The sequence below is a fragment of the Nomascus leucogenys genome, chromosome 6, assembly GCF_006542625.1.
Source record: "Nomascus leucogenys isolate Asia chromosome 6, Asia_NLE_v1, whole genome shotgun sequence".
In the NCBI taxonomy this organism is placed as follows: Eukaryota; Metazoa; Chordata; class Mammalia; order Primates; family Hylobatidae; genus Nomascus; species Nomascus leucogenys.
The window spans coordinates 45,227-60,466 of NC_044386.1; the positions used below are offsets into that span (position 1 = coordinate 45,227).

General features: G+C 48.9%; 1 protein-coding gene across 1 annotated transcript in view; it reads left to right on the forward strand.

The window, feature by feature from the left end:
• PLEKHG4B (pleckstrin homology and RhoGEF domain containing G4B) overlaps positions 1–15,240 on the forward strand; it is a 77,543-nt gene that overhangs the window by 6,652 nt on the left and 55,651 nt on the right. The window contains 1 exon segment of the mRNA XM_030813853.1: positions 7,717–7,914. Within this exon segment, the coding sequence (XP_030669713.1) occupies positions 7,717–7,914 (198 nt within the window).

The window sequence follows — 15,240 nt, forward strand, 5'->3', positions numbered from 1 at the left end:
GCCGTGTGAAGCTCCTGTGTGTGTGTGTGCACGTTTGTGTCCACAGGGATATTGAGGTGTCGCGTGCAGCTCCCATGTGTGTGCACGTTTGTGTCCACAGGGATATTGAGGTGCCGTGTGAAGCTCCCGTGTGTGTGTGTGCACGTTTGTGCCCACAGGGATATTGAGGTGCCATGTGAAGCTCCCGTGTGTGTGCACGTTTGTGTCCACAGGGATATTGAGGTGTCGCGTGCAGCTCCCGTGTGTGTGTGTGCACGTTTGTGTCCACAGGGATATTGAGGTGCCGTGTGAAGCTCCTGTGTGTGTGTGTGCACGTGTGTGCCACAGGGATATTGAGGTGCCACGTGCAGCTCCTGTGTGTGTGTGTGCACGTTTGTGTCCACAGGGATATTGAGGTGCCGTGTGCAGCTCCTGTGTGTGTGTGTGCACGTTTGTGTCCACAGGGATATTGAGGTGCCGTGTGAAGCTCCTGTGTGTGTGTGTGTGTGTGCACGTATGTGCCCACAGGGATATTGAGGTGCTGCGTGCAGCTCCTGTGTGTGTGTGTGCACGTTTGTGTCCACAGGGATATTGAGGTGCCGCGTGCAGCTCCTGTGTGTGTGTGTGTGCATGTGTGTGCCCACAGGGATACCGAGGTGCCACGTGCAGCCCCTGTGTGTGTGTGCACGTTTGTGCCCACAGGGAGACCGAGGTGCCACGTGCAGCTCCTGTGTGTCTGTGTGCGTGCACGTGTGTGCCCACAGGGATACCAAGGTGCCGCGTGCAGCTTCTGTGTGTGTGTGTGTGTGTGTGTGCACGTGTGTGCCCACAGGGATCCCGAGGTGCCATGTGCAGCTTCTGTGTGTGTGTGTGTGTGTGTGTGCACGTGTGTGTGGTGAGAGATGAGGTGCAGGGCACAGTTATTGTGTATGTACGTGTGTGTGCACACACGCAGGTGTGGAGCTGCTGTATGTGTGCCCACGTGTGGAGACTCATATGCGGGATGCAGTTCTTATCCGATTCTCTGCCTGCCAAGGCCTGCTCAGTGCAGATGTGGGAAGAGGCTGGAATGTGCAGCTTCAGGGGCCGCCCGCTGGGACGTGCTGATGTAGACACACCTCTCTCGGGCTTTAGGGTTAGGCATAATGGCTCATTATTAATGCTTAGCCAACTGTAAAGCCACCCATCTCTGCCTGCTGGAGGAGGGTGCCAGCCCTGCTGAGGTGGCCACATGTACGCATCAGGCACAGCCCCTGGCGCTCACTGGACAGGGCCTATTTGATGTTTGCTGTCAGGGACCCTGGCCCCCAGAGACCACATGCTTGGCCCCTCTGGGGTACACTGCTCTCCTCTGCTCTGGGCCCCATCCTGGGCACCCAGGACCTGGCTCCACCCTGTCCTGCCACTGTAAGTTGCACGACGTTGCCACTGAGGCCTCCAACAAGCCTGGACAGCCCTGGCCTTCCTAGGAGGAAGGAGGGGCTGCCAAGCCTGAAGGTTCACCTGGGAGAGTCTTGGGTGCTCCCTTACCCATCTGCTCATGCAGCGAGACCTTCTCACCCTCAGGCCCTGCTCAGATGCCCCTTCTTCCGGGAAGCTGGCCTGGACTCCGGGCTCTGCTGAGGGCTCATCCTGGGATCCCACCTGCCCATCCCTGCCCTGGGTCTGGCCTCACCCTGGACTGTGGGTCCCTGGAGGACGGGGGTTGCCCTGGGCTGGGGCTTGGTGGGCATGTGTCAGTGAGGAGGGGAACTGAGCCAAGGCTTTCTCTGCACTTGCCCTGGTGTGGCCAGGAGCTCTGGCTGGACCTCGGTGGGGCTCATCAGAGAGCAGCTAGCATCACCACCTGGCCCAGTAGCTCCCAATCCAGTGATCCGGGTGGGGCTGGGGCACCAGCCTGGGTCCAGGTGTGCCAGGTGTGTATACCTGGGCTTCAGGGAGACAGGAATTAGAGTGTGGTGGAGTGGAGCAGCACCCTTCCGGCACAGTAACCACATAGGCTCAGAAAATTAGGAGAGAAGAGGCCTGGAAACAGACTACCAGCCTGACCCCAGACTCTGGAGCGCTCAGCCATCCCCTGCCACCAGGGCCTGCGTCTCCAATGGGCTTCCCTTGTGGATCGGGTTGGTCATGGGAATCGGAAAACCATTTCAGGGCAGTAAGACATTTGCTGGGTGAAGCTTTTCACCAGGACCTGGGAATCTTTCCAAATCTACTCAGGTGATAAAGTCAGTGTGTTAGGAACCAGGGATGATGTGGCTTTTGGTGATTGCTGAACTCTTCAAAGAATGTAGAACAGAAACCCAGGGAGGCAAGGCACGCTCCCTTCCTTCCCCCTTGCCATCCTTCCTTCCTAGCACCCTGTTGTACCAACTTTGGGCCAACGGAACTTTTAGCCTTAAAAGCATCTTAAGCATCTTCAGCGTCTCCAGCGGACAGGGTCAAGAATCCAAAATACACAGAAGCCTGAGTGGAAAGCAGGGCTGGTGTAGACAGACTGGGTGCAGATGGCTGGGTGTAGACAGACCGACCTGCACACCAAGCCCTGTTTGGGAAGAGGCTTCCTAGACAGGTTTTGAATCAATGGTGGTTTCTGACTCTGCACAGACAGGAAACCAGAGATGGGCACGGGTACCTGGGCTGGACGCCAGGAGCCATCACTGGGTCCTGATGGGCCTGAGCGGCTGTGACCAGGTGGCAGCCCAGAGCAAGCCTCTCGGGGGTGTGGGTTTCACACCCGGCCTTCTCACTCGCCACCCTGCTGTGCTGAGAAAGTGGCCATTGATGGGAACTGGGGCAGAGCAGGGGCAGTGTCGGTGCCCCCGCTGTCCTCGGGGCCCTGCTTCAAGGAGCCACGGATGTCTGCTGCCCACGGATGTCCTGCTTTTTGCGGGGAGATCAGGAGGTCAGGAGTTTGAGACCAGCCTGGCCAACGTGGTGAAACCCCATCTCTACTGAAAATAGCAAAGTTAGCCAGGTGCGGTTAGTGGTGGTACACACCTGTAGTCCCAGCTACTCGGAAGGCTGAGAGAGGAGAATCACTTGAACCCGGGAGGCAGAGGTTGCAGTGAGCCTAGATCACACCACTGCACTCCCGCCTGGGCAACAGAGCAAGACTCTATCTCAAAAAAAAAAAAAAAAAAAAAATTCCGGCCAGAGGCAAAGGCCACAGCAGTGAATTAAAAGTACCTCCCATGTCCCCACTCCAGGTGCCACACCATGGGCTACAACATTGCGGTTATCACCATGTGTTGGTGCCAGAGGGACACACTAACCCACGGATGACACAGAAGCTGGGCTGGGCTGGGCTGTGTCCCCTGTGGGCGTGGAGCTGCAAGCCAGGGAATGCAGATAGGGTGAGAAACAAGCATCTTAACTTTAAAATGTTACCCTCGTTTCAATAAAATTTTAAAGTTAATTGGGAAAATAAATCCTTCATTGAAGAGTGAAGCTTTAAGATGGATTTTCGGACACCGTCTTCCATTTCTGTTCTACCACCACCACCCCATTGGCTAAGTGATGGCACAGAGTTCCAAACAAAGCTCAGCAAAGTGCCAAGGGGCTGGCGGGCACCCGAACTGTACCAGCTGCTCTGCAGCGCATGTGCACACACCAGTTGCTCTGCAACACACACGCACACACCCACACCATCTGCAGCACACGTGCACACACCCACACAATCTGCAACACACGTGCACACACCCACACCATCTGCAGCACACGTGCACACACCCACACAATCTGCAACACGTGCACACACCCACACCATCTGCAGCACACGTGCACACACCCACACAATCTGCAACACGTGCACACACCCACACAATCTGCAACACGTGCACACACCCACACAATGCAACACACGTGCACACACCCACACCATCTGCAGCACACGTGCACACACCCACACAATCTGCAACACACGCACACACCCACACAATCTGCAACACACGTGCACACACCCACACAATCTGCAACACGTGCACACACCCACACAATGCAACACACGTGCACACACCCACACAATCTGCAGCACACGTGCACACACCCACACAATCTGCAACACACGCACACACCCACACAATCTGCAACACACGTGCACACACCCACACAATCTGCAACACACGTGCACACACCCACACAATCTGCAACACACGTGCACACACCCACACAGTGCAACACACGTGCACACACCCACACAATCTGCAGCACACGTGCACACACCCACACAATCTGCAACACACGCACACACCCACACAATCTGCAACACACGTGCACACACCCACACAATCTGCAACACACGTGCACACACCCACACAATCTGCAACACGTGCACACACCCACACAATCTGCAACACGTGCACACACCCACACAATCTGCAACACACGTGCACACACCCACACAATCTGCAACACACGTGCACACACCCACACAATCTGCAACACGTGCACACACCCACACCATCTGCAGCACACGTGCACACCACCCATCTGCGCGCACCCACACCATCTGCAGCGCACGTGCACACACCCACACCATCTGCAGCGCACGTGCACACACCCACACCATCTGCAGCGCACGTGCACACACCCACACCATCTGCAGCGCACGTGCACACACCCACACCATCTGCAGCGCACGTGCACACACCCACACCATCTGCAGCGCACGTGCACACACCCACACCATCTGCAGCGCACGTGCACACACCCACACCATCTGCAGCGCACGTGCACACACCCACACCATCTGCAGCGCACGTGCACACACCCACACCATCTGCAGCGCACGTGCACACACCCACACCATCTGCAGCGCACGTGCACACACCCACACCATCTGCAGCGCACGTGCACACACCCACCCCCCCCCCCCCACACCATCTGCAGCGCACGTGCACACACCCACACCATCTGCAGCGCACGTGCACACACCCACACCATCTGCAGCGCACGTGCACACACCCACACCATCTGCAGCGCACGTGCACACACCCACACCATCTGCAGCGCACGTGCACACACCCACACCATCTGCAGCGCACGTGCACACACCCACACCATCTGCAGCGCACGTGCACACACCCACACCATCTGCAGCGCACGTGCCACCCACCCCACCCCCCCCCACCCATCTCACGCACGTGCACACACCCACACCACGCACCACGTGCACACACCCACACCATCTGCAGCGCACGTGCACACACCCACACCATCTGCAGCGCACGTGCACACACCCACACCATCTGCAGCGCACGTGCACACACCCACACCATCTGCAGCGCACGTGCACACACCCCCCCCCCCCCCACACCCCCCATCTGCAGCGCACGTGCACACACCCACACCATCTGCAGCGCACGTGCACACACCCACACCATCTGCAGCGCACGTGCACACACCCACACAATCTGCAGCACACGTGCACACACCTGCATTGTCTGTGCTTCAGTGAGGCTCATGATCTTGTCAACTGGAAGGCCCTCGGTTGAAGTCAGCACATGTTTGTACATTTGGCAGAAACAAGAATCCTGAGTTCTACAAAGACAAGAAATTGGGCTGAGCTGGTGGACCTGTGGTTGCAGGTCCCCTGCCCTGTGTCTGCTCCCTCTCCTGGCCCCGAGGCCTGGACACAGCTGGCAGGGGTTCCTCTGTCCATACACTGTGCCTGGCCAGGCTCACACTCCTTCAGAGTCCTGCACACACTGCAGCTCCCTCATCATGAGCAGTCATCTGGTGGCACTCCCAAAGATGCTCCCCAGAATCGGGGTGCTGCAGACACATCAGGCCAGGAGACAGCACACACTCCGCCCTTGAGGGACACAGGACTCAGGAGCAATCGAAGGCTGCTATGAATAAACCTGGTTCATGGCTCACTTGGCTTACTCAGCACCTCAACCCACCTGACTTTCCGTCTGTAGGCAGCTTCCCTGGGGCAGCTCTGGCCTGGCCCAGGCCCTGGGTGGCCCCAGTGGGAGCTGTTCTGAGGAGGGGGTGCAGGTGGGACCCACTGAGTGGAGCATGGGGCCTGCCCCAGTCACCATGGAATCAGGCAGAGGTAGGGCCAGGGCTTGACAGCACAGTGCACCAGCCATCTCCTTCCTCACGTCGGGCAGTTCAGATGGTGGCCCTGGAGAAAGTGGCCCTGGACAGAGCTCTGGGCTGCTGACCACATCTGGACTTGAGGTGGGGGAGGAATGGGCCTGGACTTGGGGATCAGAAAAGTAGGAGAATGCCTCTCCTGGGGATGGCCCAGTGTCAGCATTTCATCTCCTGCAGAACACATCTCTCCCGGGATGGCCCAGTGTCGGCATTTCATCTCCTGCAGAACAGGCCATTCAAGACGCCTCTCCTAGATCATGTTCCTCTTCCTTCCTGCCCATCTCTCCTGTGTCAATTGAGCATTTGCCCCAAATCCCAAATCACAGCCATCCTGGTGCCCGATGTGGGTGATTCTGTCCCCGGCCTGAGACAGGCCCACTCATTCTCATGGACTGTGTGTTTGCTGTGTGGCTCAGGTGTGATATGAGTTTTTGGAAATTAGATGACATCAGCATTTCTGCATGAACTCAGACTGTATTTAGATCATTCCTGTCAACAAGTGAGTGGCCCTGTCGGGCGGGTGAGAACGAGCCAGTGCGTGCCAGGAAGGGAGCTGACCTGTGGGGTGGCGGGGCCAGCAGGGGGCTCTACTGGTGGGATGCAGGACTCAGGAGCCCAGCCCTGACCTTCCTTGAGTCACGCAGTTTCCAGAAGCTGAGCTCTGCTGCAGGTACCTCCAGTCACAGGCACGGCTGACAAGACAGACCCTTCTCCCACTGCAGGCCAGAGGAGTCTCTGTTTTATTTTCAATTTCCTTAGGAAATTATCTGTGTGATTAGCTATTCAGAGGTGTTTCTGATGTAACTGTTGTGCCATGAAAATCTGATTCACAATTTTTAGCTTCTTTGGCTTTCACTGCCTTCAAGTTCTTCTCTACACATGTGAGCCTTGTGGTATTTCCTCAGGGATTGTTACTCCAAAAACAGCATTACAAATTTTTAAACAAGAATCATTGCCTCTTCATAAAAGCATGTTGCACCAAAATGCCAAGCGGAAATCAGTGGCCAATGATACTGTTTTTAGGGTGCCAAATGGGCACAATTCAGCAACCTTGAGGAGGGCACCATAAGGTTTTTACCATCAGTACTGTTTAAATGAAAACAAAATCGTCAACACAATTAAAATGTATGTGCTGTGGATGAGCTTGTTTTCTGAGAATAAAGTGGTGCATGGGCCAGCTCTGTCCTCCCCACAAGTGGTTGTCCCCTCCTCCCTGTACAGACCCAGGAGAGCCGGGAGGAGCAGCTCCCGCAGGACTCACAGCCCCACCCCAAAGACCCTATGCCGTTCAGGTGCAGGGGATGAAACTTACCCCAAATCTAGGCTTGGTTGTGCCTCAATGTGAGTGTGATAGGAATGGCAGCCCACATTTGTAGAGGTGGTATATAGAGCCCCTGCCCCAGGACAGGGCCACGGGTCTGCCTAATGCACCTGCCCCTCTGCTGTGTGACAGCACAAGGAGAGCCACCAGGAGCTTGCCCTGCACCTTTTGTCTTTCTCAGTTAACTCACATCATGCCAGACACAGGACAAGGGACTTCCGTGTGGATCCTTCAGTGCCAGCCTTGGACTGCCGTGTGCACCTGTCTTGAGTTATGTCCCTAAAGTTTCTGAATTCTCTCTTTCATTTCAGGATCTGGAATCTCTTGATGCCTATATCCAGAGGACGCTGTCTGCCTTGTACCCACCATTTGAAGCCACGGCAGCCACGGTTCTCTGGCAGCTGTTCAGCATGGCCGAGAGGTGCCACAGTGGGGACGGGCTGCACTGCCTCACCAGCTTCCTCCTCCCAGCCAAGAGGGCCCTGCAGCACCTGCAGCAGGAAGCCTGTGTGAGTACCTCCCCTGTAGCTCTGAGACCATGGCCAACCTGAAGGAACCTGCCCTTTCCCTGGGCAGGGCAGGAATTGGGCCCATCAGGGCACTGGCTCAGTTCTTTCCTCTGGCTTCTGGCTCCTCCCACCCTCATCCCAAATGAAGGGTCAAACAAGGCTGCATGTCCCAGAAACAAGGGTTTCTCAGGCTTCCCAGGAGCGTGGAGCCCTCTTTGTCCCCCACCCCCAATAAACTTGCACTGCACTCTTAGAAGGAAGGAAACAAGTCATTCTCCAGAGCAGGCACCTCAGAACTAAGTTACTACAGCAGTCACAATGCAGGCCCATGCGGAAGGGGTAGTAGTGAGCACCCCAGAGCTGTCATGGAGTAGTCACAATGCAGGCCCACCTGGAAGAGACTGTACTGAGTACTTCAGAGCTAAGTTACTGCAGCAGTAACAATGCAGACCCACCTGGAAGGGACTGAAGTGAGCATCTCAGAGCTAAGTCGCTGCAGCAGTCACTGTGCGGGCCCACCTGGAAGGGATTGCAGTGAGCGCCTCAGAGCTAGGTCTCTGCAGCAGTCATGATGCAGGCCCACCTGGAGGGGATTGTGGTCTCAGTTCAGACCAGCAAAGTAAGGCAGATACCACGCTAATGCCAGACACACGAAGTTTTTGGTTTCCCAGCACATACAGAAGTTATGTTTACACTGTAGTCTAAGTGTGCAATAGCATTAGGTCTAAAAGCAGCATACATACCTTAATTTTAAAATATTGATTAAAAATGCTAATGATTATCTGAGCCTCCGGTGAGTCATAATGTCTTTATTGGTGGAAGGTCTTGCCTTAATGTTGATGGCTGCCGACTGATCATGGAAGTGGTTGAGGAAGGTTGGGGTGGCTGTGGCAGCTTCTTAAAATGAGACCATATTGAAGTTTTCCACATTGACTCTTCCTTTTATGAAAGATTACTCCAACAGGCAATGCTGTTTGACAGCATTTTACCCACCGTAGAACTTCTTTCAGAATTGGAGTCGATCCTCTCACACCCTTCTGTTTATCAGCTAAGTTTATGGAGTACTCCAAATCCTTTGTTGTCATTTCTGTGGTGTTCACAGCATCTTCATCAGGAGCAGATTCCATCTTTTTTTTTTTTTTTTTGAGATGGAGTCTTGCTCTGTCACCCAGGCTGAAGTACAGTGGTGCAATCTCAGCTCACTGCGACCTCTGCTACCCAGGTTCAAGCAATTCTCCTGCCTCAGCCTCCTGAGTAGCTGGGACTACAGGCACCCACCACCACGCCTGGCTGATTTTTGTGTTTTTAGTAGAGGCGGGTTTCACCATGTTGGCCAGGCTGGTCTTAAACTCCTGACCTCAGGTGATCCACCCACCCCAGCCTCCCAACAGATTCCATCTTAATAAACCATGTTCTTTGCTCATCCATAAGAAGCAATTCCTCATCTGTTCAAATTTTATCCTGGGATTGCAGCAATTCAGTTACATCTTCAGGCTCCACTTCTAATCTTAGTTGTCTTGCTGTTTTCCCCACCTCAATGTCATCCATGAGGGTTGGAATCAACCTCTTCTAAACTCCCCTTGATGTTGATATTTTGACCTCCTCTCATGAATCTTAAATATTCATAATATCCAGAATGGTGAATCCTTTCCAGAGGTTTACAATGTGCTTTGCCCAGATCTGTCAGAGGAATCACTCTCTATGGCAGCTATAGTCTTACAAAATGTATTTCTTAAATAATAAGACTTGAAAGTCAAAATTACTCTTGAGCCATAGGCTGTAGAATGGATGTTGTGTTACCACAGATGGAAACAACATTTATCTGCTTGTACATCCTCATCAGAGCTCTTGGGTGACCATGTGTACTGTCGGTGAGCAGTAATATTTTGAAAGGAATCTTTTTTTCTGAGCAGTGGGTCTCAACAGTGGGCTTAAAATATCGAGTAGACCATGCTGTAAACAGACGTGCTGTCATCCAGGCTTTGTTGTTCTATTTATAGAGCAAGGCCGAGTAGACTGAGCATGATTCTTAGAGGCCCTGGGAGGTTCCGTCCATAAGCATCAGCTTCAACTGAAAGTCCCCAGCTGCACCAGCTCCTAACAAGAGAGTCAGCCTGTCCTTTGAAGCTTTGAAGGCAGGCATTGACTTCGCCTCTCTAGCTAGGAAAGTCCTAGACAGCATCTTCTTCCAATAGAAGGCTGTTTTGTCTACATTGAAAATCTGTTGTTAAGCACAGCCACCTTCATCAATGGGCCTAGCCAGATCTTCTGGATTACTTGCTGCAGCTTCTCCATCAGCACCTGCTGCTTCACCTTGCATTTTTATGTTAAGGAGATGGCTTTTTTCCTTAAACCTCATGAACTCACCTCTGCTAGCTTCAAGCTTTTCTTCTGCAGCTTCCTCACCTCTCTCAGCCTTCATAGAACTGAAGAGAGTTAGGGGCTTCATCTGGGTTAGGTTTTGGCTTAAGGGAATGTTGTATCTAGGGTTTGCTCTTCTATCCAGACCACTAAGACTTTCTCCATGTCAGCAATAAGGCTGTTTCTCTTTCATACCATTTGTGTGTTCCTTAGAGTGGACTTTTAATTTCCTTCAGTAGCTTTTCCTTAGTGTTACAGCTTAGCTGACTTCTAGGTGCAGGAGGCCTAGCTTTTGGCCTGGCTGGGGCATTCAACATGCCTTTCTCACAAAGCTTAATCATTTTTAGCTTTTGATTTAACATGAGAGATGTCCAACTCTTCTTTTGACTTGAACGCTTAGATGCCATTGCAGGGTTGTTACTTAGCCTAATTTCAATATTATTGTGTCTTAGGGAATAGGGAGGCCCAAGGAAAGGGAGAAAGATGGAGGAATGGCCAAGTCAGTGGAGCAGTCGGAACACACACAATGTTTGTTGATTAAGTTTGCTGTCTTATATTGGCATGGTTCATGGCACACCAAAACAATTACAATAGTAACATCAAAGGACTCTGATTATAGATCATCATAACAGATATAATAATAATGAAGGAGTTTGAAATATTGTGAGAATTACTAAAATGTGACACAGAGGCACGGAGTTGCCACAAATCTTCAGTACATGAAAAATGCAGTATCTGCAAAGCTCAATCAGCTGGAACACAGTAAAACAAGATACGTCTGTACATACAGATAAGTCCCGCTTAATGAATTTCTTGTATGTTTAGTCTGTTTCTTGGGATATTTATGCTGTAGGTTGTTCTTGAGGCCAGGGTAAAACTGTAGTGATAGCCAGGTTGTGGACGTGTTGCAGCGAGCTCCGGAAGGCACCTGGCTAGGTCCTAAAAAGCACAGCCTTTGTTAACCAGCACCACTTAGCTCTCCACTGAAATTGAATTAGGGCGTTGTTTTGAAACGACCACTGGGCCACTTTGGTTTATTAGACTCGTTGAATGTCTTTTGGTTAGAATGACAGGGCTAGGGGAGGGGCTAGGCACAACCTAGATTTGATTCCTTGTGTGAGGTGGTCTGTTCAGAAGACTTTTTCCTTTGTGAGGATGTACCTTTTGCACATTGCAAGGATGTTGACTGAGTGGGGAAGAAACAGAGAGGTGCCTGCCGGGAGGGTGAGCGACAGCACAGGGGGCCCCGCTGCTTTTGCTGCATCTGAAAACGCCTGGCTGCGTTCAAAGGCCTGTTTCACCTTCTTGTTTCCTTGAAGTTTCTTTCTCCTCTCATTTTAATCAAAAACCATCCCTCTCCCAACCTACGAAATTGCTTGTCTTCTGGAAACGTCATGTGAATTATGGTACTTTAATAGGGATGCATATTTACTAGTACTTAATAAGCACAACACAAAACTTAGGGACAGTCTACTTGATTTTATATTAATTTTTTGCTTTTGAATGATAAAAATAAAATTTGTTCATCTCTGTAACAGGAGAAAAATGCATTTACCTTGACTACTATGAATATATGAATATAAAGTTAATATAAATTCAGTTCTGTTTTTATTCATTTATCCACTATTGTCAAAATATGTGGTTGGGAAATCATTATTAATAATATTAATATTGAGATAATGACTCAGCATCCCTAAAGTAAAGGTTTCACAAACACAAAAATCAACATCTGAAATAGGATCTTGGTTAGACAGATACCTTATTTCATTCCCAAATAAGACTCGTCTCTCTGTCCTTGAAGGGAACTTTTAGCACTAGGGCAGCAAAGAATGATGGGGTACCTGCCCTAAAGTGTGGGACCTCAGAGAAAGAAACTTACACAGCAAACTAACGTTTTCTGGATGTTTTTTCCTGCTTATAAAAGTGATACATACCCACTGAGAAAGTTTGGAAAATAAAAAAGACATAAAGAAGAAAATTGAAATTACTCATCATTGCATCTAAAAAAAAAAAAAAATTGAGATAAATGGTCATGTGAAGCTAAGACTTCAGTGATTACTGTTGCCTATCTCCCAACCCTCAGTCAATAAACGACATGCTTAATCACTTATCAAGTTATTTGTCACTTTGTTTCATCACAGTTTGGGACAGAAATGTGTCTGGAGAAGTTTAGAGAAAAGAGCCGGGTGTGGCGGCTCACGCCTGTAATCCCAGCACTTTGGGAGGCCGAGGAGGGTGGATCACCTGAGGTCAGGAATTCGAGACCAGCCTGGCCAACATGGCGAAACCCCATCTCTACTAAAAACACAAAAGTTAGCCGGGCGTGGTGGCAGGTGCCTGTAGTCCCAGCTACTCAGGAGGCTGAGGCAGGAGAATCTCTTCAACCCAGGAGGCAGAGGTTGCAGTGAGCTGAGATTGTGCCACTGCACTCCAGCCTGGGCAACAGAATGAGACTGTCTCAAAAAGAGCGAAAATAGTTTAGGGAAAAGTAATCAGAAAAATATAGAAATAGGATATTTCCATAAAAGACAGAAGTGAGCTGGGAATTAGAATAAAAGAAATGAAATCAATCAAATAGAAATCAGAAAAGGAGGAGGGAGTTAACAAGATAAAGCCATGGGAAGTAAAAAGCACAATGTCTGTGACACGAGTCCAAAAAATAATAGACCAGCAACATTCGAAGGATTACTGGTGTAGCAATGTTCATAACAAACTAAATATCATAAAAGGCAAAGTGCATTGTTGGGTCTAAAGAAGATCATTCAATAATAATACCAGTAACAAAAAGCCAGGAAGACATAATCTGTGAACCCCTAACAACATAGTCCAAAAATGTGTGAAATGTAAATGGACAGAATTGCCAGGAGAAACCCCGAATTACCGTAGGATATTTCACCCGTCTCAAAAGCAGACGGGGTAAGCGGACCACGCACTGCTTGGGATATACATTAAATACACTGACTGTCTTCCATTAAGGATCATACGTAGAATGCTGAGCCCAGCAACTTTAGAATCCATATCCTTCCCAAGTACACATGGATCACTTTCCAAAGTTAACCAAAATCTGATAAAATTCTTGTCCATTTAGAAACATTTATCTCAAGGGTGTATGATCTCTTTGTGTTATTTTTGCTCTCAAGATTGCAATATGCATCTTTAACTCACTGCAGCCTAACTTCAATTAATATTTTAAAATTCATGAGGGTTGGAATCAACCTCTTCTAAACTCCCCTTCATGTTGATATTTTGACCTCCTCTCATGAATCTTAAATGTTCCTGATAGCATCCAGAATGGTGGATCCTTTCCAGAGGTTTACAATGTGCTTTGTCCAGATCTAGGGTAATAATACCTTTCAGTAGTATAATTTCATTTACTTCCCCAACACTTTGTGCTTTTGTTGTCATATATTATATATATATGATTAGAGGATATTGGAGAGCCCACATTCTTCTCCTCCTCCTCCTTTTTTTTTTTTTTTTGAGAAAGGCTCTCACTCTGTCATCCAGGCTGGAGTGCAGTGGCGTGATCACGGCTCACTGCAGCCTTGACTTCCTGGGCTCAAGCGATCCTCCCGCCTCAGCTTCCAGACCAGCTGGGACTAAAGGCGTGCACCACCACACCTGGCTAATTATTTTATTTTTAAAATTTTTTGTAGAGATGAGCTTTCACTATGTTTCCCAGGCTGGTCTGACTACAGTGTTATTAAACCAAAGCTCAGTAACATAAAAGAGATAACTAGAAACTCACAAAATACTTGGAAATTGTGTATTTCTAAATAATCCATGGGTAGAAAAGATTACAATGTCCATTAGGGCTATTGGTCTATATTTTCCTTTTGTCTGATATCTTGGTAATGCTTCTTAGAATGAGTTAGAAAGTATTCCCTCCTCTCTAATTTTTTGGAAAAATTAGAGAGGAGGTGGTATTCTTTAAATGTTTGGTAAAATTCATCAACAAAACCATGAGTTCCAGGCTTTTCTTTGTTAAAAGATTTTTAAATTACTGATTCAATCAACTTAGCAGTCATAGGTATATGCACATTTTAAATTTCTTCCTGATTTAGTCTTGGTAGGCTTTGTGTCTCTAGGAATTAATCTAGATTATCCAGTTTATTGATGTATGGTTAATAATAATTTTTCATGATCCTTTTTATTTCTGTAGAATCAGTAGTAAGTAATATCCCCTCTTTAATCTGATTTTAGTAACATGAATCTTCTTTTTTCAGTCCACCTAGCTAAAGGTTTGTCAACATTTTTTATCTTTCCAAAGAACCAATTGTTGGTTTCATCCATTTTGTCTCTCATTTTTCTATTCTTTCATGTATCTCTGTTCTAGTCTTTATTGTTTCCTTTCATCTGCTAGCTTTTTTTAGTTTAGTTTTTTTTTTCTTTTTCTACCTTAAGTTGTAAAGGTAGGTTGTTGATTTGAGATCTTTACTTTTTAAAAATGTAAGCATTTATAGCTATAAATTTTCCCCTTAACACTGCTTTTGCTGCCTCCCATGAGTTGTAATATGTTGTGTTTTTGTTTTCATTTCATTTCAAACATTTTCTCATTCTTCTTGTGATTTCCTTTTTGATCCACTGTTGATTAATTTCCACAATTTTGTGAATTTTTCAGTCTTATTTCTATTATTGACTTCTAACTTCATCTGTTTGTGATCGGCAAAGATAATTTGTATGATATCTATGTTTTTAAGTTTACCGAGACTTAATTTGTGGCCTAACATATGTTCTACCCTGGAGGTTGTCTCACGTGTGCACTTGAGAAGCATGTGTATGTCCAGCAAAAATACCTTTCAAACATGAAGGCAGAATAATGACACTGCTGGGTAGAGTGTTCTGCATATGTCTGTTAGATCGAGTTGGTTTATGGTGTTGTTAAAGTCCTCCATTTTTAAAAATGCATCTTCTGTCTGGTTCTTCTGTCCATTGTGAAACAGTGAGGTATTGAAGTCTCCAGCA